Source organism: Rhinopithecus roxellana, chromosome 1 (assembly GCF_007565055.1).
Source record: "Rhinopithecus roxellana isolate Shanxi Qingling chromosome 1, ASM756505v1, whole genome shotgun sequence".
Taxonomy (NCBI): domain Eukaryota; kingdom Metazoa; phylum Chordata; class Mammalia; order Primates; family Cercopithecidae; genus Rhinopithecus; species Rhinopithecus roxellana.
In genome coordinates this window covers 124,709,407-124,730,452 of record NC_044549.1, presented here as the reverse complement: position 1 = coordinate 124,730,452, position 21,046 = coordinate 124,709,407, and the positions used below count along the sequence as shown (strand labels likewise).

At 54.8% G+C, this 21,046-nt stretch overlaps 2 protein-coding genes across 2 annotated transcripts; one reads left to right on the top strand and one right to left on the bottom strand.

Moving 5' to 3' along the window:
* The first annotated feature begins 4 nt into the window (after window positions 1-4).
* Window positions 5-11,332, top strand: ARL8A (ADP ribosylation factor like GTPase 8A). Its single transcript, XM_030930186.1, has 7 exons — window positions 5-302; window positions 6,014-6,094; window positions 6,392-6,465; window positions 8,616-8,709; window positions 8,890-8,957; window positions 9,505-9,575; window positions 10,218-11,332. The coding sequence occupies exons 1-7, from the start codon at window positions 180-182 to the stop codon at window positions 10,265-10,267; spliced, it is 561 nt and encodes a 186-aa protein (XP_030786046.1). The 5' UTR covers window positions 5-179; the 3' UTR covers window positions 10,268-11,332.
* On the bottom strand, window positions 11,144-20,892 carry GPR37L1 (G protein-coupled receptor 37 like 1). The gene is made up of 2 exons (XM_010378850.2): window positions 20,183-20,892; window positions 11,144-16,989 (listed from the first exon to the last, which is right to left on the bottom strand). Exons 1-2 carry the CDS (start codon window positions 20,807-20,809, stop codon window positions 16,174-16,176), a joined length of 1,443 nt encoding a protein of 480 aa, XP_010377152.2. The 5' UTR covers window positions 20,810-20,892; the 3' UTR covers window positions 11,144-16,173.
* Between the last annotated feature and the right edge of the window lie 154 nt (window positions 20,893-21,046).

Genomic DNA, 21,046 nt, shown 5'->3' with positions numbered 1-21,046 from the left:
CCACACCCATCGGCGAGCCGATTCCGGGGCAGCGAGTTGTCGGCCGCCGAGCTCGAGCCTCCGCCCGCACCGAGCCGCGGGACCCGGGCCGTACCCGGGAGGGGCCGCTCCGGGCCGCAGCGCGAGGGCAGCGAGGGGCGGCGGGGACCCGACACCGGGCGGGGCCGGCGGCAGCGACCATGATCGCTTTGTTCAACAAGCTGCTGGACTGGTTCAAGGCCCTATTCTGGAAGGAGGAGATGGAGCTCACGCTGGTCGGGCTTCAGTACTCGGGCAAGACCACCTTCGTCAATGTGATCGCGGTACGAGGGCGTCGGGTGCGGGGTCCCCGGGAGCGGGCCGCGGGTCGGGCCTGTCCCCGCCCGCGCCGCGCCCTGCTGAGCCGGGGTCGCCGCCTGGCATGGCCGGGCACGGCCGGGCGCCGGGCGGGGGAGGAGCTGGCCCCGAGTGCTTGGGGCCTAGTACGGCCCGTGCCGTGGGGGACCGGAGCGGCACGCGACCCGCTCTCCCACCCGGGCCGGTACTGCACGGCTGGGGGCAGGGGAAGGGGGACTAACAGACAGGGCCGGTGCCACGGGGCAGGCGGCACCGAGGGGCTCTCAAGGCAGGAGGGACCAGCTGCCGCCTGAGACGGGCCCCCTCTGGCCCCCGCGCAAGGGGGCATGACGGAGCGAAAGTGCCCGGGCCTTCCTGTCCCGCGGGTAGAGGGTCACGGGACGGGACGGCCGAGAGGCTTGGGGCGGGGGTCTGAGCAAGCCCAGCCCCACCCAGAGGGCTTAACCCCTCCTTGCCGGAAGAGGAAGCCCCGGCCCTATTGAGGGGGAGGGGAGGTATCCCCCGGGAGTAGAGGACTCAGCTGAGGCCCTTGGCTCAAGCCCAGACTCCTCCCCAACCTCTCCCCGACCCGCAGTGTCTACCCGGGGGGTCCAGGGAGGATGGCATGGTAACCGGAGTTTGGAGACTCTGTCTGGCTCAGAAGTTGCAGGAGGAGGTGCTCTCGACAAGAGAGGATGAGGTGCAGGGGCACTGCCCGCTGGGGCCTTGGGAGAGTGGCTCTAAGGGCTTTGGGTAGTCAACACTGAAGTGGGTGATTTTAAGAGTCTTTCAGTGCCAGGGGAGTGGTGGGGAAGGAGTTAAAATCTCTCTCAAAAAAGGGGAAGATGAGCTCCATGGGTGTGAGCTGAGGCTGCAGTAATGGCTGCGGCCTGCCTGTCAGAGCTAGGCTAGACAGGGCTTGTGGGTCGAGGAAGTGTGGGACAGGGACTGGGGTTGTCCAGGGACCTGGCCCCAGTCCCAAAGCTGAGGTTTCCAACAACTGTGAGTTGGCCAGATAGTGACCAAAGATGCTGATGAGATAGGTCAGCAGAGGAATGTGTCCAGCCAGCCTAGGTACCTCCACCTGTCATGTTGTTGCCCTGCCTTGCAGAAGATGGGCCTCCCCGACAGTTCTCAGCATCCCAGAAGGCAGGGGATGTCACTTCATTGGACCTGAGGCATGAAGGCAGATGGAAGGCTCAAGGGGTGGGCACCCCGTGGTTACACGATTGAACACTGGCTTCCTTTCCCAAACATGCTCTGCAAATGACCTCTGCCCTTCCTCAACCCAGTGTCTCCTGTCTCCTGTCTCCTGATCTGACAGGGCAAGATCTTCAGGCCAATGCTGTGGTTTTGGCACAGTAATTTTCGGAGCTAACGCCCCTGGCCTCTGTCTGCCTAGGCTCTGCCCTTGGGGTCAGAGACCCTCTGGTTAAAGTTGGCATTGACTTAGGCTCTTGGATTCCCAGAGCAGGCACACAACACCTGGACTCTGACCTGACTCTGCAGGCCTAGGTGGCTTCGCTTCTAGGCGCTTAAGTGTGAGAAATGCAGCTGGGCCTAGGTATCTCCTCATTCTCCAGGGTGTTACTACAGCTGTGCTCTGGGACAGGGATCTACAGGTACCCAGGTGGGTTCGGTTTCTGGGTCTGCAGTTGAGCCTTTGACAGGAGGGCCCCCTCTAGACCAGCATCGTATCCAGAGAGTTGGAGACTATAGCAGACCAGAAACAGAACCCAAGAGTCCCAAATTCCCATGCCAGGGTCGAGAGTTTCTGTGATGTACGGGAAAAGTCCCCCATCTCCAGCACACATGGTCCCCTTTTTTATCTTAAATTTGCCACTTCCGCTGGCACATCTAAAAGAGCAGGCAAGCTAAATTCCCTTCTTTAAAGAGGCTTCCCAAGGAAAACCACCCAGTGTGGGCTGCAGTTGGAATGCCAGTGTCCTGGTCACTCCAGCATTTTCAGCTCCTCTGGGGCTACCACACTGGCATTTCTGCCCACCCCGTGTATAATCGCAGTTGAGTGTCTTCCAGTAAGAAACGAAGAGTTGGGACCCCTGGGCTCTGTTCCCATGCCTACCACTGGATTTCTGAATTACCTTTGCCTGTTCATTTGGCCTCTGTTTGTCTCAGATCTTTTGGCATTGGGTTTTTTCTACTCACCCTATGAGGTCTAGCTGTAAATAGAAATTGAGTTTAGTGTGTCTAGCTGCTCAGCAGGTTAATATGAGCTGGAAATAAATTATATACAATGCTTCTAAGAACCTAAAACATCGGCCAGGCGTGGTGACTTATGCCTGTAATCCCAGTAGTAATTTGGGAGGCCGAAAACAAACAACCTAAAACATCCTTTGAGTTCTGAAAAAGTTGTGATGCTAGAAAAGTGGGAGGTGTTTTGCCCTAGGAAACACATTTTCAAATGTTCAAAAGTGTCAAAGACTGTCCTATGGAATAACTAATCTTGGAGTGCCCAAGGGGACTTAGGAACAATGGGTGGACATTCTAGGAATGATAGATATTTTTTTCCTTTTTTTTCTTTTGAGACAGAGTCTCACTCTATCGCCCAGGCTGGGAGTACAGTGGTGCAAACTCGGCTCACTGCAACCTCCGCCTCCCAGGCTCAAGCAATTCTCCTGCCTCAGTCTCCCAAGTAGCTGGGATTACAGGCATACACCACCACGCCCGGCTAATTTTTGTATTTTTAGTAGAGACAGGGTTTTGTCATGTTGGCCAGGCTGGTCTCAAACTCCTGACCTCAGGTGATCTGCCCGCCTCAGCATCCCAAAGTGCTGGGATTACAGGTATGAGCCACCATGTCCAGCCGGATTTTTAACTCAATATAAATAACTTTCTGATAGTTGAAACTGACCCAAGAGGGGATGGGGCAGAAGGGATTGAAGTCTGAGACAAGGGGTTGGGCTGCATGACTTCAGGTTACTTCCAACCTTAAATAAAGAGCTGTGAGACAGGGAGGCATTCGCAGCGAAATTAAGTCATAATCTGATTCCACCTTATCTCCAGTTCACAGCTGAACAGGACCTATTGGTGCTGGGGAGCCTGGCTCCTTGAAGGCCCTCCTAGCATCCCCCTCTGCCAAGGTCACATTCTGCCAGGCTGGGCTTCTCATTTACTTGGTAACCTTGGCAGTGATGGTTTTCCATGCTATATAGAAACCATTTCCAAGCATGTTGTGAGTCTTATTTACAGTTCCTAAGAGACCGAAACCCTTCTCCCCAATTTTACATTCAGAAACCCTGAGGTCCAGAGAAGTTCAAGTTTCTTATCCAAGCACCCCTGGGATGAGAGATAAACAAGAACTGGGCCTCCTTCCTCAGACTCTGTGGATAGGGATGGGGTAGACTGCAGCGTGCTGCTGGGGTTTGGGTAATTTCAGCACACTTAATTCTCCCTGCTTAGCCAGAAGAAGCCATTTCCTCTTCCTCAGTGATTTCTACCTTTGGGGCTTTCAGACCTTTTTGATATCTGAGAGGAGTTAAAGACCCTTTCTCCAGAAAAATGTACATACAAACAAAACTTTGCACACACACACACACAGATTGTGTACAATTTCAGGGGGTTCAGGGGATCTCTGAAGCCCAACTGTGGGCCTCAGGTTGGAAACCGCTGCTGGACCTTGTCATTGGGTGTCAGTCCTGGGTACTCTGTTCTTACATCATCCTAGGGCCCTGACGAATGGGTGGTTCCTGCAGATAAAAGGGAATCGGGCCGGGCGCAGTGGCTCACGCCTATAATCCCAGCACTGTGGGAGGCCGAGGCGGGCAGATCATGAGGTCAGGAGATCGATCGAGACCATCCTGGCCAACATGGTGAAACCCTGTATCTACTAAAAATACAAAAAAAAAAAAAAAAAAATTAGCCAGGCATGGTGGTGCGTGCCTGTAGTTGCAGCTGCTCAGGAGGCTGAGGCAGGACCGCTTGAACCCAGGAGGCAGAGGCTATGGTGAGCCGAGATCCGCCACTGCACTCCTGCCTGGGCAAGAGAGTGAGACTCCGTCTCAAAAAAAAAAAAGAGGGGGTAGGGGAGGAATCGAAGCACTCTAATCAGGGGTCTTCATGTGGACTTGGAGGCATGAAATAAGAGCCAATCATCTACATCTTGGCTAATAGTCAGGGCCCCTGATTTCTTTATGTAACCCAAGGCAAATTATTCCTGCCAGCTGGTGGGAGAAAAAGGCATGGTAAATAAACAGGGCTTGGCTGGGCACTGTGGCTCACCCCTGTAATCCCAGCACTTTGTGAGGCCCAGGTAGGCGGGTCACTTGAGGTCAGGAGTTCAAGACTATCCTGGCCAATGTGGTGAAACCCTGTCTCTACTAAAAATACAAAAATTAGCTGAGTGTAGTGGTACATGCCTGTGGTCTCAGCTACCGGGGAGGCTGAGGCAGGAGACTCGCTTGAGCCCAGAAGGCAGAGGCTGCAGTGAGCTGAGATTGCATCGTTGCACTCCAGCCTGGGCGATAGAGTGAGACTGTCTCAAAAAAAAAAAAGGAACAGGGCTATCACCCTCAGATTCAAAGTTGAGTGAGCCCCATCTCTTTTTTTTTTTTTTTTCTTGAGCCAAAGTCTTGCTCTGTCACCCAGGCTAGAGTGCAATGGCATGTTCAGCTCACTGCAACCTCTGCCTCTTGGGTTCAAGTGATTCTCCCACCTCAGCCTCCCAGGTAGCTGGGATTACAGGCACGTGCCACCACGCCCAGCTAATTTTTTGTATTTTTAGTAGAGACGGGGTTTCACCATGTTGGCCATGCTGGTCTCGAACTCCTGACTTCGTGATCCGCTCCCTCAGTCTCCCAAAGTGCTGGGATTACAGGTGTGAGCCACCACGCCCGGCTGAGCCCCATCTCTTCAGCCTGCTTCCAGGGGATAAGCAGAAGTGTCCTACCCGTGAACATGGAGATATGACCTGAGAGGGAGTTGGGTCTGGCCTTATTTGAAGCCTGCAGGTGGTTTAGAAGAATCCAGAAATCTTAGAGACAATACAGAATGGATTTTGGAAAATGGAATTACAGTCAACCCCCCAGTATTCAGCAAACATTTACTAATGGTGTTACTATAAACCTGGGTCCTCTCCCAGGAAGTGTTCCTTCTAGTGAGGAGACACATACATCAGTATGCAGACAATATAGAGTGTGGGTATCCTTCCCAATAATTGGAGTACAGTACAAATAAACCAAACCATGGATAATCCCGAAACTGCTTGGCGTGCACTGCATTTTCAGGAAGACCAATATACTCTGCACCAAAAAGTTTGACTTTTTAGTTGGAAAATGCGTCTGCTTTCTTGAGATCCTCCTTAACTGTTAGAACACGACTTGCCTCAAGTTCTCTTCCTGGGAGGTAATTTCTTCTTCCTCTCCACTGGAGAGAAAGTAGCTTCAGTTACTACAGAGAGATGTAGGTTAGACTTGAGGAAGAATTTTCCCCTAGTCTAGGCAGAGAGATTGAGACTGTCTGATAAAAGTGGGTCTCTTCACAGGGCATCCCCGAGTGTAGGCGGGACACATAGGTTGGTGATAGCCCATCCTGCCTAAAAGCATGGGACATGCAAGAGTACCCCACAGTGGGAAGCCTAGGAAGCTCTGGCCTGGCCTCTGCATGGTTCTTGCAGCCTCTTGGTCTGTGGCTGGGACATGTCGATTTTTGCACCGTTTCCCATTCTGAGTCTTCTTTCCAGTCAGGACAGTTCAACGAGGACATGATCCCCACCGTGGGTTTCAACATGCGCAAAATCACCAAAGGGAATGTAACTATCAAGGTGAGGGCTCGGAAGTTTGGGGGTGCAGAGGACTGTGTGTGTGTGTGTTGGGGAGGGCAACGGAGGCCCCTGGGAGGAGCCAGCTCAAATGGGGCAGAGGCCAGGGTCCCCCTGTTGAGGAGCTGGGAAAAGACAGTAGGAGACTTCTAAGGTAGACGGAGAGGGGAGTGGAGAAGGGGGAGAACTGGAGAGAAAGCCGGGGAGGCAGAGGAGAGTAGGGCAGAGTAGGAGGGGGCATTTGAGACCGTTTTGGTAGCCTGCCCACTACTGAGGCTATCTCACCCTCTTCTTGCTCAGCTCTGGGACATTGGGGGACAGCCGCGTTTCCGCAGCATGTGGGAGCGCTACTGCCGAGGAGTGAGCGCCATCGTGTAAGTACACGGGAGGCATCCCCAGACTCCAGCCTTACCCAGCTCCCCTAGCCCTGCTACCTTCGAGGACCTCAGAGGCGCAGGGTTGTATTAGACCTAATCCTTAGTTCATGACACAGTGTCGGTCCATGGCCTGCCTTTATTTTGCATGCTGCTCGTTTTTTATTGGATAAATGCCCTGAGCGCTCACTACCCAATCTAAGAAACAGACTATAGACTATCAACCAGCTAGATGCACCTGCGTTCTCTTCATTAACTGTCTCCCTCCCCTCAACCCCAAGTCACCACTGTCTTGAATTTTGTGTGGTTTAAATGATTCCTTTTTTTTTTTTTTTTGAGATGGAGTTTTGCTCTTGTTGCCCAGGCTGGAGTGCAATGACGTGATCTTGGCTTACCACAACCTCCTGCCTCCCAGGTTCAAGCAACTCTCCCACCTCAGCCTCCTGAGTAGCTGGGATTACAGGCATCCTCCACCACGCCTGGCTAATGTATTTTTCGTAGAGACAGGGTTTCTCCATGTTGGTTAGGCTGGTCTCGAACTCCTGACCTCAGGTGATCTGCCCGTCTCGGCCTCCCAAATTACATGCATGAGCCACTGCGCCCAGCCCTCTCTTGCTTTTTAAAAATAATGTTTTTGGCCGGGCGCGGTGGCTCAAGCCTGTAATCCCAGCACTTTGGGAGGCCGAGACGGGAGGATCACGAGGTCAGAAGATCGAGACCATCCTGGCTAATACGGTGAAACCCCGTCTCTACTAAAAAATACAAAAAACTAGCCGGGCGAGGTGGTGGGCGCCTGTAGTCCCAGCTACTCAGGAGGCTGAGGCAGGAGAATGGCGTAAACCCAGGAGGCGGAGCTTGCAGTGAGCTGAGATCCGGCCACTGCACTCCAGCCCGGGCGACAGAGCCAGACTCCATCTCAAAATAATAATAATAATAATAATAATAATTTTTTTTGGCTGAGCATGGTGCCACACACCTGTAATCCCAGCTACTTGGGAGGCTGAGGCAGGAAGATTGCTTGAGCCCAGGAGTTTAAGGCCAGCCTAGACAACATAGCAAGATCCTGTCTCTAAAAAATAAAATAAAATAAATTTTAAACATTGAAAAATGGCAGGGCACAGTGGGAGGCCAAGGCAGGCGGATCACTTGAGATCAGAAGTTCAAAACCAACCTGGGTAACATGGCACAACTGTATCTCTACAAAAGTACAAAAATTAGCTGAGCCTGGTGGCATGCACCTGTAGTCCCACCTACTCAGACGACTGAGGCGGGAAGATCTCTTGAGTCCGGGAAGCTGAGGCTGCAATGAGATGTAATTGCACCACTGCACTCCACCCTGGGTGACAGAGTGAGACCCTGTCTCAAAAACTAATAGGCCGGGTGCGGTGGCTCACACCTGTAATCCCAGCACTTTGGGAGCCCAGCACGGGTGGATCACAAGGTCAGGAGATCGAGGCCCTTCTGGCTAACACGGTGAAACCCCACCTCTACTGAAAATAGAAAAAATTAGCCATGCGTGGTGGCATGCGCCTGTAGTCCCAGCTACTTGGGAGGTTGAGGCAGGAGAATCGCTTGAACCTGGCAGGTGGAGGTGGCAGTGAGCTGAGATTGCACCACTGCACTCCAGCCTGGCAACAGAGCGAGACTCCATCTCAAAAATGATATTAATAATAATAATAAAATTTATTTTATATATATATGCCCAAACAATAGATCGTTTAGAATAAACAATAGGTTGCTTTTTAACCTGATAACAAAAAGTATCTTGCTAAAAGAAATCTTCTAAGGTTTCCTTTGCTTTTTTCACTCTAACCTTATTTAGTCTTTCCATGAAAACATAAGTGGGTCACTTTGAGAGGGTCTTACAGCTAATCCCAAAGGGCCCTTGCTTTTCCACGAGTGATGGCTTCCCCAGAGTAGCACTTGGAAGCTATTGGCAGGCCCCAGGAGTCCCCGCAGCTATTCACTCCCATAGACTCAGAAAACATCCGCAGAGCACCTGCCTTGAGCCAGGCCAGGTAGCCCATGGATCCTGAAGTGACCAAGCTGCAACAGATGCTTTTGCCTCCAAGCAGCAGCTCCTTCTCTTCCTTGCACCACCCCAGCCTGCGGTGTCAACATGCTTGTCCCCACCCTGCCCCTTTCCCCAGGTACATGGTGGATGCTGCTGACCAGGAGAAGATTGAGGCCTCTAAGAACGAGCTCCACAACCTACTGGACAAACCCCAGCTGCAGGGCATCCCGGTCAGCAGACCTGTGGGAGCGGGATGGGGAGGGAGCTCGGCTGGGAAGTCACTGGGGGCAGGTAAAAGCCGGGCATAGTAGGGGTGTAGAGAGGAAACGGGACCCAGGAGGCCAGCTCACCACCCAGACAGCCTGGGCACGGCTGCCCTAGACCTCATCCTCACCCTCGCTTCTCCATAGGTCTTAGTCCTGGGTAACAAGCGAGACCTTCCGGGAGCACTGGATGAGAAGGAGCTGATTGAGAAAATGTGAGTTGCTATGTTACTTTCTGCTCTCCCAATTCCCCAACCACCAGACCAACAGCCTAGGCTTGCTGCTGTTCTTAGCGTTAGCCACACGGTGGCAGCAGAGCTCACCTTTTCAGGCACCTCACCCTCCCCATGGTAGCCTCTTAAGAAAAAGGCCCTGCTGCCGGGCGCGGTGGCTCAAGCCTGTAATCCCAGCACTTTGGGAGGCCGAGACGGGCGGATCACGAGGCCAGGAGATCGAGACCATCCCTGGCTAACCCGGTGAAACCCCGTCTCTACTAAAAAATAAAAAAAATTAGCCGGGCGAGGTGGCAGGCGCCTGTAGTCCCAGCTACACGGGAGGCTGAGGCAGGAGAATGGCGTAAACCCAGGAGGCGGAACTTGCAGTGAGCTGAGATCCAGCCACTGCACTCCAGCCTGGGCAACAGAGCCAGACTCCGTCTCAAAAAAAAAAAAAGAAAAGAAAAGAAAAAGGCCCTGCTGTGCCCTAGTCCCAGGCCCCCTGGACGTGCGTAGCCTCAGCGGACTCTACTCTGGTTTCCCCCAGGAATCTATCTGCCATCCAGGACCGAGAGATCTGCTGCTACTCCATCTCCTGCAAAGAAAAGGACAACATTGGTGCGTAGGATTGGGGAAAGGGGAGGAGCGGGGACAGGCATTTCTGGGTGTTTTAGTGGCTCTCAAAGGTTCTCGCTCCACAACTTTCCTTTAAGTCCAAAGCCCTGTGGCTCTTGGGTAGAAAAGGCAGCCGGGCGGCCCAGATTCTGGGCACTATCCCAGCTCGTCCCCAAGTGGTTGTGTGATCTCTGGCAAATCGATCCCCGCTCTGGGCTTCACCTCCTCACTTCTAAGATTCCAGGGCTGGACCCGGTGATTCTCAGGTCCCTGCTGGCTCTGACATGCTGTGGCTCTGTCTCTTTCCCAGCACCTGGATTCCGCTACTACTTGTGCAGGGCCATGTGGCGCTTGCCAGCTCTGGACTTCTTGTTTGTTTGTTTGTTTTTGAGAAAGTGTCTCGCTCTGTCACCCAGGCTGGAGTTCCGTGGAGTGATCATAGCTCACTGAAGCCTCCAACTCCAGTCCTGGGTTCAAGCAATCCTCCCACCTGAGCTTCCCACGTAGCTGGGACTCCAGGTGTGCGCCACCCCTCCTGGCACCTCTGGACTTCTGATACCCTTAGGTTTAGTTTCTTAGGCCTCTGCTGCCCCAGCATGGCCAGCACTTGCAGGCCTTATAAGCTGTTCTCTTTTCCCCTCTCAGACATCACCCTACAGTGGCTTATTCAACACTCAAAGTCACGGAGAAGCTGAGACTCCAGCCCTTCTCCCTCAGACCAGGGACCGTCGTCATCTAAACCTGAAGCCGAGCTCCCCGCCCACCCCCGTCGTCCCCCTAAGCCCACCCCTCCTCACCCAGTGTGAGGAGGGCCCTCTGGGGACCCCAGAGTCCTGTTCTGCTGAGGTTTGAACTCCTGTTTTTATTGTAAAATACATTGCCCCCCATTCTGGTCCCCTAACTTCTCACCTTCCCCCCCCGCCTTTGTCCCATCAGCCATCCCTGCCTCCCTCCCAGCAACCCTGGGCCACAGCCCCCGCCCCTGGCTTTTCCGCGGCCCACTCCTGTACCTCCCTTTTCAACACTCTCTGTTATCGTCCTGTGTGTACAGTATATATATGTATATATATTTTAATTTTTTAATTTAAGCAAAGACTAAAATCAACCATTTGATGCTGCAGGGCATCCCTTTTGGGATCTGGGAGGGGGCAGTCTGGAGAAAAGGAGGGAGACGCAGGTGGACTTGGGGCAAGTTCAGATCAGGAGAGGTGGAGACTGGCACCTGCGGCAGGTACCAGCCTGGGCACTGGTGGCCGCCCCCCTGTCCCGTGTGTTTCCACCGCCCCCAGTCTGGCTTGTCCTGGCAGTGCTTGAACCCCACAGGCTAGCAAGGGCCTCCGGGGGCCCCTCCCCTCGGTCCCCAGCCTGGATAGAGCCACCAGGTACAACCAGGTACCAGAAACTACCAGGTGCACGGGGCAGAAAGCCAGCATCCATGCCCCAGCAGCCCCCTCCTGCCTGCTCCTGGCTCCCAGCTCCCGCCCCTCCCCAGGGCCCCCACCTCCACGGCCCACTTCATTTTCTGTTCTCATTTTGCAGAGTTGCACAAGGAGAGAACTCAGCATGGGGGGTTGGTTCTTTGGGTTCTGTTTGTTTATTTGTTTAATTTAATGATTTGTAAAGTGATGTTCCTCTTCCTTTTTTACACTTTTCAGCTCATATTTAACCTCTGTTTGGAATATGATTCTTGTAACTGTACATTTTTTTGCCTCCTAATAACAATGACAACAACAAAAATAAATGACCAGTTTTGTGTTGGGGGGGTGTATGGTGCCGGTTACTTCTCCGCAGTTGGCATGGGTTGCCCGAGAGGCCCACAGGGCCACCAGCACACCCCTGCACACTGGGCACCAACAGAGCCATGGAGCGCGAGCACGTGCCCGCCCGGGGAGCACAATGGCGCTGCACAAAACGGCCTCCCACACGTGCGTCCAGGCTCTTGCGCCACCTCCTTCTCATTCTCTTTTCAGACTTTCATGTAGTCCCAGCTTTGAGCCAGCAGCTGCCACGTGAGGCTGCAAAGCTCTGTTGAGGGAACTGCCCAGGGCTGGGTAGAGGTGGCAAGGGACAGGGCTGGGTGCTGTTTTGTGTGCAAACTGAGCTGCGCTCTCCTTAGGCCCAGTTCAGGCCTCAGCCCCTCTTTCCCAGGCCCTGGATCTCACCGGCAGCCAAGGTTGAGCCAGAACCAGAACTCTGTCCCTCTGGCCCCCAGTTCCTACCCCAGAACCAGTTAACTCTGCTCCAGGGGTAGGGCTGGGCCCACAGAGCCTGGGGGAGTGTCACCACTGTTGCTGCCTCTCAGTTAGTGCCAGTGCTATGGGTTTCCTGGTAGGAGGCCTGCCCTCGCTCCTCTGCCTGATTCTAGTCGGTTCCCCTACCTCACCGTTCACCGTCAGACTGGTCCTCCCTCTGCACTGCTCACAGCTGCTGCCTCAGAGCCTGGTGGCCCTGCCTGCTCAAATCCGAGGCCATCTTGACCCAGTTTCACAGTAAGCCCCACCTCCTCCTGCTCCACCTCCCTCGGCCTCTCCTTCACCCTGGAAAATGGAGCAGGCCCCTGCAGAACAGCCCTTCTCACCCCTCCCACAAAAGGAGCCAAAATGTCCCATAGTCCTGGGAGTGGGGATCTTGACTCCTCGTCCTAGGCCCCCCAGCCCCTCACCTTCATTGGTGCCCAGAGCTTCCTCCTGGAGGCAGTCATCAGACCTGTCAGAGCAGTGCCCTGCCTGGAGAGGCAGTTCCCCACTGCTGGAGAGTTGGAGGAAAGAATGTGGATGGAATTTGGCATCTGAAGCTAAGTGATTCTAGGGTAACTCCCAACTCCTAAGGAAAATGGGACATGCCCTCCTGGCTAAGGAGGTTGAAGGGGGGCCAGGGTTCTGTCCCCTGCCCTCCTGGCTGTAAGCATGTCTGGGTTTGCCCTGGGCCTGGGATCCTGGGAGAGGACCAGCAATCTCACTCATCTGGGGCTGTTTCCAGGCTGAGGTGCCTTTCTAGATCCTGTGATCCTCAGTGAGGACTGAGGTTTGAGATAAGAGAGCTGGTTACCAGGAAGCAAGCGAGCATCCTCCTTCCAGAGTGCCGGCATGCAGCAGGTACTAATAAGACTTAAAGAATTTGTTCAAGGGCCAGGTGCAGTGGTTCATACCTGTAATCCCAGCACTTTGGGAGCCCGAGGTAGGAGAATCACTTGAGTCCGGGAGTTTGAGACCAGCCTGGACAAAATAGTGAGACCCTATGCCTACAAATAATCAAAAATTAGCCAGGCATGGTAGTGCACACCTGTAGTCCCAGCTACTCAGGAAGCTGAGGCAGAAGAATTGTGTGAGCCCAGGAAGCAGAGGCTGCAATGAGCTGTGATCACACCACAGCACTCAGCTTGAGTGACAGAGTGAGCTCCTGTCAAAAAAAAAAAGTGTTCAGCCAGGTATGGTGGTACACACCTGTAGTCCCAGCTACTCAGGAGGCTGAGGCAGGAGGACTGCTTGAGCCCAGGAGTTCAAAGCCAGCCTGGGCAACATAGTAAGACCCCCCCAACTCTTAAAAAAAAAAAAACAAAAAACAAAAAACACACAACCTATTAAAGTTGAACAGGGAACAGACCATGAGTATAGGTAATTTGTCATGTTTGGGGCCCTTTGATGCCAAAAGCTGGATGCATTTAAGAATCCCCTGGCCAAGCCTGCTCCATCACACTGGAGAATTGAATTCCCAAAGGGGAGGAAGGAATAAAAGGTTTGGGGCACCATGCAAAGTGCTTTATGTATCTTGTCTCATTAAATGACCATACTCCTCTGTGAAGGACGATTATTCCCATTTTGCAGATGAGGAAGCTGAGACTGGGTTTAAGTAATTGCACTCAGGTTCCAGGATAAGTGATGAGAAGGTGACTCCCAAGTGGAGCAGGGAGACGCAGTGGATTTCAGGCTCCCCTAACCCCCGTAACCTGGCATCAGGATCTGAGGGCTGGTCTGAAGTCTGCCCTTGGGTGAGCGAGCATGTTAGTGGCATCTCAGAGCATCCCAGCTCAAGTCCACCGCCCACCATGTGCCAACCCCCCCCCGCAAGCCTAGGACCCCTAAGCAACAAACCCTACATTGTTCCCCCAGCTGGCCCAGGCTGCAGGGACAGTGGCTCTTTCCCAAGACCGCTGGCCTGCTGACTGATTCTGCAAGCCATTCACGTTGGCAGGCCTGGGAGGTGGCAGTGGCAGAGCCTCGGAGCCACGATCTCTCCCCCTTCATCTCTGAGTCGACCAACCAGCAGGAGGGAGAGGCGGAGGGCACCCTTTGTGGAGGAGGACTCCTAAACAGGATGTTGAGGGGCCTGCCTCCCCTGCCCTGGACTTCACCTCAGTTCACCAGGCCCCTTCCTGCATCCCTTAGGAAGCTGGTGGTGCCTCCAGGCCTGGCAGCGGGTGGGAGAAGGAGTTGGGGAAATGTGGAGGAAATGGTCCCCAGGAGCCTCAGGGCGACAGGCCTGCCTTTGGTCCGCTCTCCAACCTGCTCCCTCAGCCATCTGAAGTTTCTACAGACAGAGCTGGGGGCTTCAGTCACCGTGGCAACAGGTCTGCTGAGAAATGGGTGGGTGTCACTCCCCAGCACAAAGGGTGTGCGCATGGCGGCGCCATCACCTAGCAACGGCCTCCCTCTCTCTTGGCGGCATCACCCGCCCTGGGGGTGGGTGCCAGGGAGAGAGAACAAGGCTGTTAAGATCCCCAGGAGAGGGGGAGGGAAGCTTGGGTACAGGGCAGGCTGAGGCCAAGGAGTGTGGGTGGGTGGACAGAGGAGAATGGAGCCCCGGGTGCTCGGAACCCCTGCCTCTGCCCGTCCCTGGGCCCCCAGGACCCTTCCTGAGGCCCCGTGTGGATGTTCTAGGTAGGCCTGGTGGGCAGAAGTCTGGTGGGACCCAGGACAGAGCTTCAGACAGGGGCAGCGGTTCTGAGGAAAGCTGAGCTCCCAGGCAGGGAGTGATTGGTAGCCTGGCTGAGGCATCACTTCTGGTTGATGCTGTGCCAGCTTCCCAGGGACCCACAAGGCTAATGGTGCCCTCTGGAAGGGCCCAGACGTGGGGCTGGGGGAAGTGGGACTTCAAGGGCAAGACCCCACAGGAGGAGCTGCATGAAGGGGCTGCCGGGGGCAGTGGGAGCTCTGGCGGGAAGGGTGGTGCAGTGGGGGCTGGGCGGGGGCAGGCCGGGGCAGGCAGCTGGGCCGTCTACAGGCAAAACAGTCCATTCTAAGAAACTGAACAAGAGCAGCTCTCAGAGTGACAAAGGTTGGGAAGTCCTGGGGCTCACAGAGGAAAGACCACTGGCCTCCCTCCAAGGGGGGCTTTGTGGAGAGAGGGCATAGCAGAGACGAGGGCTCCAGAAGAGATATTTTCCAGGCTTTTGACTTCCCAAGGAGCACGGGGTTTAGACCAGGATGAGGACTTAGGTCCCCCGGCTCCCCGAGCCCTCCATCCTCTCTGTCCCTCAAAAGTCATAAAACCCTTGGAGTTCCCAGGGCCACAGGGCTGTTCTGAACATCAGCCACAGGCCAGGCCAGGTCAGCAGAAATTTCCCTAGGCATTGCCAGGCCAGGAAGGCCCAGGTGCATCTGGGCCCTGCCAGAATGTGGCACAAGAAAGTGGATGGGTGTAGGGGTAGTTGTACCTAGTTTATTGTTTCTCAAGAAGGGCCTCCTATGGGAAAGCACCTAATAGGGAGGTTGGGATAGGCAACCAGGGGATCCCAAAGAAAGGAGGAGGAAGGAGAGAGAAATCCTCTGGAAGAAAAGAAGGCACCAGTAGGAGGAGGCATCCAGGGCTGGGACAGATTCGGTCCAGAGAAGAGTGTATTGAGGCCAGGCGCGGCGGCTCACACCTGTAATCCCAGCATTTTGGGAGGCCAAGGTAAGCAGATCACTTGAGGTCAGGAGTTCAACACCAGCCTGGCCAACATGATGAAACCCCATCTCTTCTACAAATACAAATATCAGCCGGGTGTGGTGGTGCACACCTGTAATCCCAGCTACTCAGGAGGCTGAGGCAGGAGAATCGCTTGAACCCAGGAGGCAGAGGTTGCAGAGAGCTGACATCAGGCCACTGTACTCCAGCCTGGGCAACAGAGCAAGATTCTGTCTCAAAAAAAAAAAAGAAAAGAAAAGAAAAAGAAGAGTGTGGTGAGCCACATTGAGCTGGCCCCCAAGGAGCCCCCATTCCAAGATGGGGCCCCAGGTTGGGGGTTGGAAGATGATGCCTGGGAAGGGCACAACTAAAGTATGGTCAGGTTACAAGGCAGAGAGCAAGAAGAGAGAGTGTAACCAAGGGAGGGCAGGCAAAGTTCTGGCTCCCAGCTGCTGGGACTCAGAGTTTCTGGGCAGTTCTAAGAACCTAGAAGCATCACCACCCACCAGTGGAAAGGACAGGGTTGGAAGGCCCCACAAGGGACAGGAAAGGCCCTGTGTGGGGAGGGGGCTTTGACATTCCCAAACCTTGACAAGAGGAACCAAGTCCATCTCTAGACAGCAAAACAGGCAGCAAAGCAAGACCTATGGGGAAAGAACAGCAGACACCGGCGGGGGTGGCAGCCCCTCCCTCCCTCCCCACCCCTGCTGGAGCCTCAGCAAGGTGTGCCCAGGGGCAGGAGCGGGGGTGACTCCCTGGGCTTGTGGAAGTAGATGGAAGAGGACACCTCGGTCTTGAGCTTGTTGTCCGAGCCACTGGCGGCCGAGGCCTCCGAAGCCCCGCCACACTCCTCACAGCAGCAGCAGCAGCAGCAGTCCAGGAAGGCCCGGCCCAGCGGCCTGCAGATGCATAGGAGCAGCACCGGGGTGATGGCGCCCTTGAAGAAGGCAGAGAACTGGTTGATGAGGCCCAGGAGGTCCAGGGTCTGGCGGGTCAGCTCGGTGGACAGGTAGGCCACCACAATGTTGCAGACATTCTCTGGGAGGGTGCAGAAGGCGTAGACCACGGTCAGGCCCACCACGGTGCTGTTGAGCTGGCTCTCACACTGCTCATGCTTGCTGGCCCTGCACTCCGACTTCCTCCCCGGAGGGCCTCGCACCCGCCACGTCACCAGCTGGCAGGTGACCGTGAAGAGGATGGGCAGGCAGAAGTAGCAGCCAAAGTACCACCACATGCGGGCGTTCTGGTAGGTCATCACCAGTGAGTACAGGGACTCGGGCAGGCTGGCTGAGGGTTTCATGATGCATGAGTCCAGGGTGCCCATGGTGGGGGCAGGCTCCTGTGCCAGCTGCCACAGCAGGAGCTCAGGCACGGCCAGCGTCATGGAGCCCACCCAGATGACAGCCAGCTTGGCCAGGATAGATTGGCACCGCTCGATGGGCCTCACCTTGGGCAGGGTGCTGGTGGCCACGTGGAAGCGGTCAATGCCCAGGGCACAGAGGCTGAAAGTGGTGACTCCCAGAGAGGAGACCTGTGGGCAGGATGTGAGGGAAGAGAGAAGCACTTGGTCAAAACCTATGGAGACAAGGAAGGATACCTGGCTTCTGGCTCAGTTAGACAATGAATTGAGTGATAAGCATAGAAATTATAATAATGGGCCGGGCACGGTGGCTCACACCTATAATCCCAGCACTTTGAGAGGTCGAGGCAGGCAGATCACTCGAGCCCAGGAGTTCGAGGCCAGCCTGGGCAACATGATGGAACCCAGTCTCTACTAAAAATACAAAAAAATAGCCCGTCCTGGTGAGGCACACCTGTGGTCCCAACTACTTGGGAGGCTGAGGTTAGGAGGATGGCTTGAGCCTAGAAGGCTGAAGCTGCAGTGAGCCAAGATCACATCACTGCACTCCAGCCCGGGTGACAGAGCGAAACCCTGTGGAAAGAAGGAAGGAAGGAAGGAAGGAAGGAAGGAAGGAAGGAAGGAAGGAAGGAGGGAGGGAGGGAGGGAGGGAGGGAGGGAGGGAGGGAATGAATTATAATAATGGTAACAACTCCATTTAATGAGCTTTTCCTATGGGTCAGGAACTTTACATATCACATTCCCAATCAACCACCTTACAGCTGAAAAAGCTCAGGCTCAGGCAGGAAGAGTGACTTGCCCAGGACTACACTGCTGATGAATGGTGGGGCTGAGGTTTACACACACATCTGCCTCCTTCCCCCTTGTTCTTTGCGTCTCAGGCTGGGGGATGAATGGCCTGGCTCCCACAGACCCTGCTGCTCTCTGACAGACTTTGGAAAATCATCTCCAAGGAAGAACCAAGATGAAGACATAGAAGTTCTGGATCTTTGCAGGTCCTTCCACTGCCCACACCCCATTATGTGCACATATGGGATGAATGGTCTTGGGGAACATGGCTTACGTGCGCGTGCACGCGAACACACACACACACACACACACACACACACACACACACACACACACACACACACACACAGAGTCCTGCTCCTGGCCCTGTCCAGAGAAGCCCAGGGCCTGGCTGTGTGGGGAAGTGGCCCCCCTCCGAGCAGCCTGTGCCCACCATGCCCACACACTATTCATCAAGCGCATGGAAAACCACCCTGTGAGCCAAGAGGAAGCAGCCCGAGCGGCAGGGGAGGAGAGTGCCAAAGAGCAGGAAGGAAGAGGGGACCCTCCCGCACCGTCAGACGCTGCTCGGCCACACTCAGAGATTGTGCTCAGATCCCCGTCCTGTCCAAATTCTTCTCTCTTCTGGATGGGGGAACACAATCCCCGGCTTTTAGCACGGTCACCAAGTGTCCTTTGTGAGAACCCCAACCCCCTCTCTTGGCAGGGAAGCCTGGGCCTGTGGAGGCACAGCCTTCAAGCTTGGGTAGAAACGCCGCCATTCTCTCCTTTTTTTTTTTTTTTTTTTTTTTTTTTTTTGAGAGTCTCACTCTGTTGCCAGGCTGGAGTGCAGCGGCGCAATCTTGGCTCACTGCAACCTCCGCCTCCTGGATTCAAGTGATTCTCCTGCCTCAGCCTCCCGAGTAGCTGGGATTACAGGCGTGTGCCACCATGCCCAGCTATTTTTGTGCTTTTAGTAGAGACGGGGTTTCACCATGTTGGCCAGGATGGTCTCGATCTCCTGACCTCATGATCCATCCACCTTGGCCTCCCAAAGTGCTGGGATTACAGGCGTGAGCCACCGTGCCCAGCCCTGTCCTTCTATTTTACATCTCAAAAATATCTCAAGTTTTATTTCAAGCTGCCTTTTCCTGCTCCCTCCTCAGCGCCATCCTGAGATCCTCCCTATAAAAGGGTGTTGCCAGGCGCGGTGGCTCCGCCTGTAATTCCAGTACTTTGGGAGACCAAGGCAGGTAGATTGCTTGAGCTCAGCATTTGGAGACCAGCCTGGGCAACATGGTGAAACCCTGTCTCTACCAAAACTACAAAAATTAGCCATGCATGGTACCGCCCGCCTGTGGTACCAGCTACTTGGGAGGCTGAGGTAGGAGGACTGTTTGAACCTGGGAGGCAGAGGTTGCAATGAGCTGAGATTACACCACGGCATTCCACCCTGGGTGACAGAATGAGACTCCGTCTCAAATAAAGAAAAAGGGTGTTGTGGGTGACAGAGTGAGACTCTGTCTCAAAAAAAAAGAAAAAGGGTGTTGTCTCCCTCCTCCCAGCAGCTTCACAGGGAGGCCACAGTCACTCCATTACACTCCATGCTGCCAAAATTTGAAAGACTGCTTATTTTGTCTTATAAAGAGAGGGTGGCCTTGCTGTGTTTTGCATAAATGCACACATCGGTATATTTCTTCAGTGTTTTGAGTTGTCTCTCTATGCTCTACATATCCTTTGACACCCATGGACTTATCGTAGACATTCCCAGAAGTGAGGGTATAGCAGTACACTTTAGAAGTGTAGAACAGGCCAGCTGGAAGGACCATCTGGTCTACCCGCCCTGGTTGGGAGACTTGGTCTCCCAACCTGCCCAGTGACGCCCAGTGATGCCCAGTATGTCAGTGGTAGAGCTGAGACTAAAGCCCCCCATTAGCTCCAGTGCCCAGAACCAGGTATTCCCTTTCAGAGAGGATCTAGGAAGTTGCTGGTGGAGATGACAATGATAACAATGAGAATCCCAGCAGGGAGGAAAGAACAGAGCAGTCTTTTGCTTCTGGTGCTTGTATTCTCATGGAGGGGATGCTGACTTGATCCAGAGGGGTGTGAAGGAAACTGGGTTCTCCCTTCAGGCACTCCCTCAGGAGGCAGGAGAGGAAGGAGCAGCGAAGGGAGCTGTGGCAGCAGGACAGCCGTAGGGGTACAGAGGGAAGAAGAGGAACTGCAACAAAGGACAGAGGGATCTTGGGTGGGACAGGGCAGAAGGGCTGAGGAAGGGAGAGGGCAGCTTAGGGTCTGGAGAAAGTGGGAAAGACCTGCCTTGAGGTTGCTCCTGAAGCAGGAGATCAGGCTGGGGCTAGAACCCAGGGGCCCCACACACCCACCTGTCCCCCTGGCCTGCCTACTTCTCTTGAGAGCAACCAGAAACCAATACCATATTTGTCTCCTTCTCCAAGGTAGAGGAGAAGCAAGCCAGAGCTCCAAGACTCAGGTTTTGCACACCCACAAATACCACTTCCAAGGACCTGATGGAGACTTTGAACCCCTTCCCTGGATTGCAGCCTCCCAGCTGAGCTCAGACAGAACACACACTCACCTCCATGAAGGGCACAGCCCGACAAGAAACGTCACCCAGTAGCCTCTGCTTGGTGATCTCGTTGAAGATGACAATAGGGAGGCAGAAAAAGAGGACCAGAAAATCCCAGAGGGCCAAGCTGGCAAGGATAGAGTTCCAGGCGCTCTTCAGGTAGTAGCTGTGCCACACGATGCACATGACTGACAGGTTGCCCACGATGCCCACCGCAAACACCACCAGCGCCAGGAGCATGATAGCATAGGCACTGTAGGAGCTCTCGGTCACCGGATACAGGGGGTTCTGGATCTGCAGCCTCTGCCCCGGTGCCGTCAGATTACCCCTCAGCTCCTGCCCGCTGCCTGGGGTGCCCCCATCCTTGTCGGGGTTAGGGCTGGTGGCCACCAAGGGCTTGGTGGGCTGTAGTCCAGCAGGGTGAATGGGCCAGGGGTACTCCGCCCACTCCTCAGGCACATACTGCTGCACTCCCTTGGCCTCCTCATCCTCGGTGCCCCTCTTGGATCGGTTCTGCTGCTCCTGGGTCTCGGCTCTGTGCCTTCCCAGGTGCAGGGGGGCACCCCCAGAGACCCTGCTTAGCCCCACAGCCAAAATCACAGCAAGAGAGACAGCCAGGGGCCACAGCCACCGCATGGCTGAATGAGCAGGAGGCAGCCACCCCAGGAAGAGCAGGTGAGTGCAGGGGCCCAAGAGCTGGGCTCCAGAGAGGCAGCTGGCCGGCTGGATCCGCCTCCAGTCAGGCGTCTGGCATCACTTGCCTGCCCTCCCTCCCAGCCTCCGGCCATGGGCCGGGCAGGGCCCTCTGCTGGACACACAGCACTCTTTCCTGCCCTCACACGTCTCGTCCTCCACGACGCCGCTTCTCAGGCC

Excerpts from the sequence above, each read along its gene's own strand:
- GPR37L1 (XM_010378850.2), bottom strand. The coding sequence starts at position 20,809 with ATGCGGTGGCTGTGGCCCCTGGCTGTCTCTCTTGCTGTGATTTTGGCT. Across the intron at positions 16,990-20,182 it reads GGGCTGTGCCCTTCATGGAG|GTCTCCTCTCTGGGAGTCAC; the intron begins GTGAGTGTGTGT and ends TCCTGCCCACAG.
- ARL8A (XM_030930186.1), top strand. The coding sequence starts at position 180 with ATGATCGCTTTGTTCAACAAGCTGCTGGACTGGTTCAAGGCCCTATTC. Across the intron at positions 303-6,013 it reads CCTTCGTCAATGTGATCGCG|TCAGGACAGTTCAACGAGGA; the intron begins GTACGAGGGCGT and ends TCTTCTTTCCAG. Across the intron at positions 8,710-8,889 it reads CCCAGCTGCAGGGCATCCCG|GTCTTAGTCCTGGGTAACAA; the intron begins GTCAGCAGACCT and ends GCTTCTCCATAG.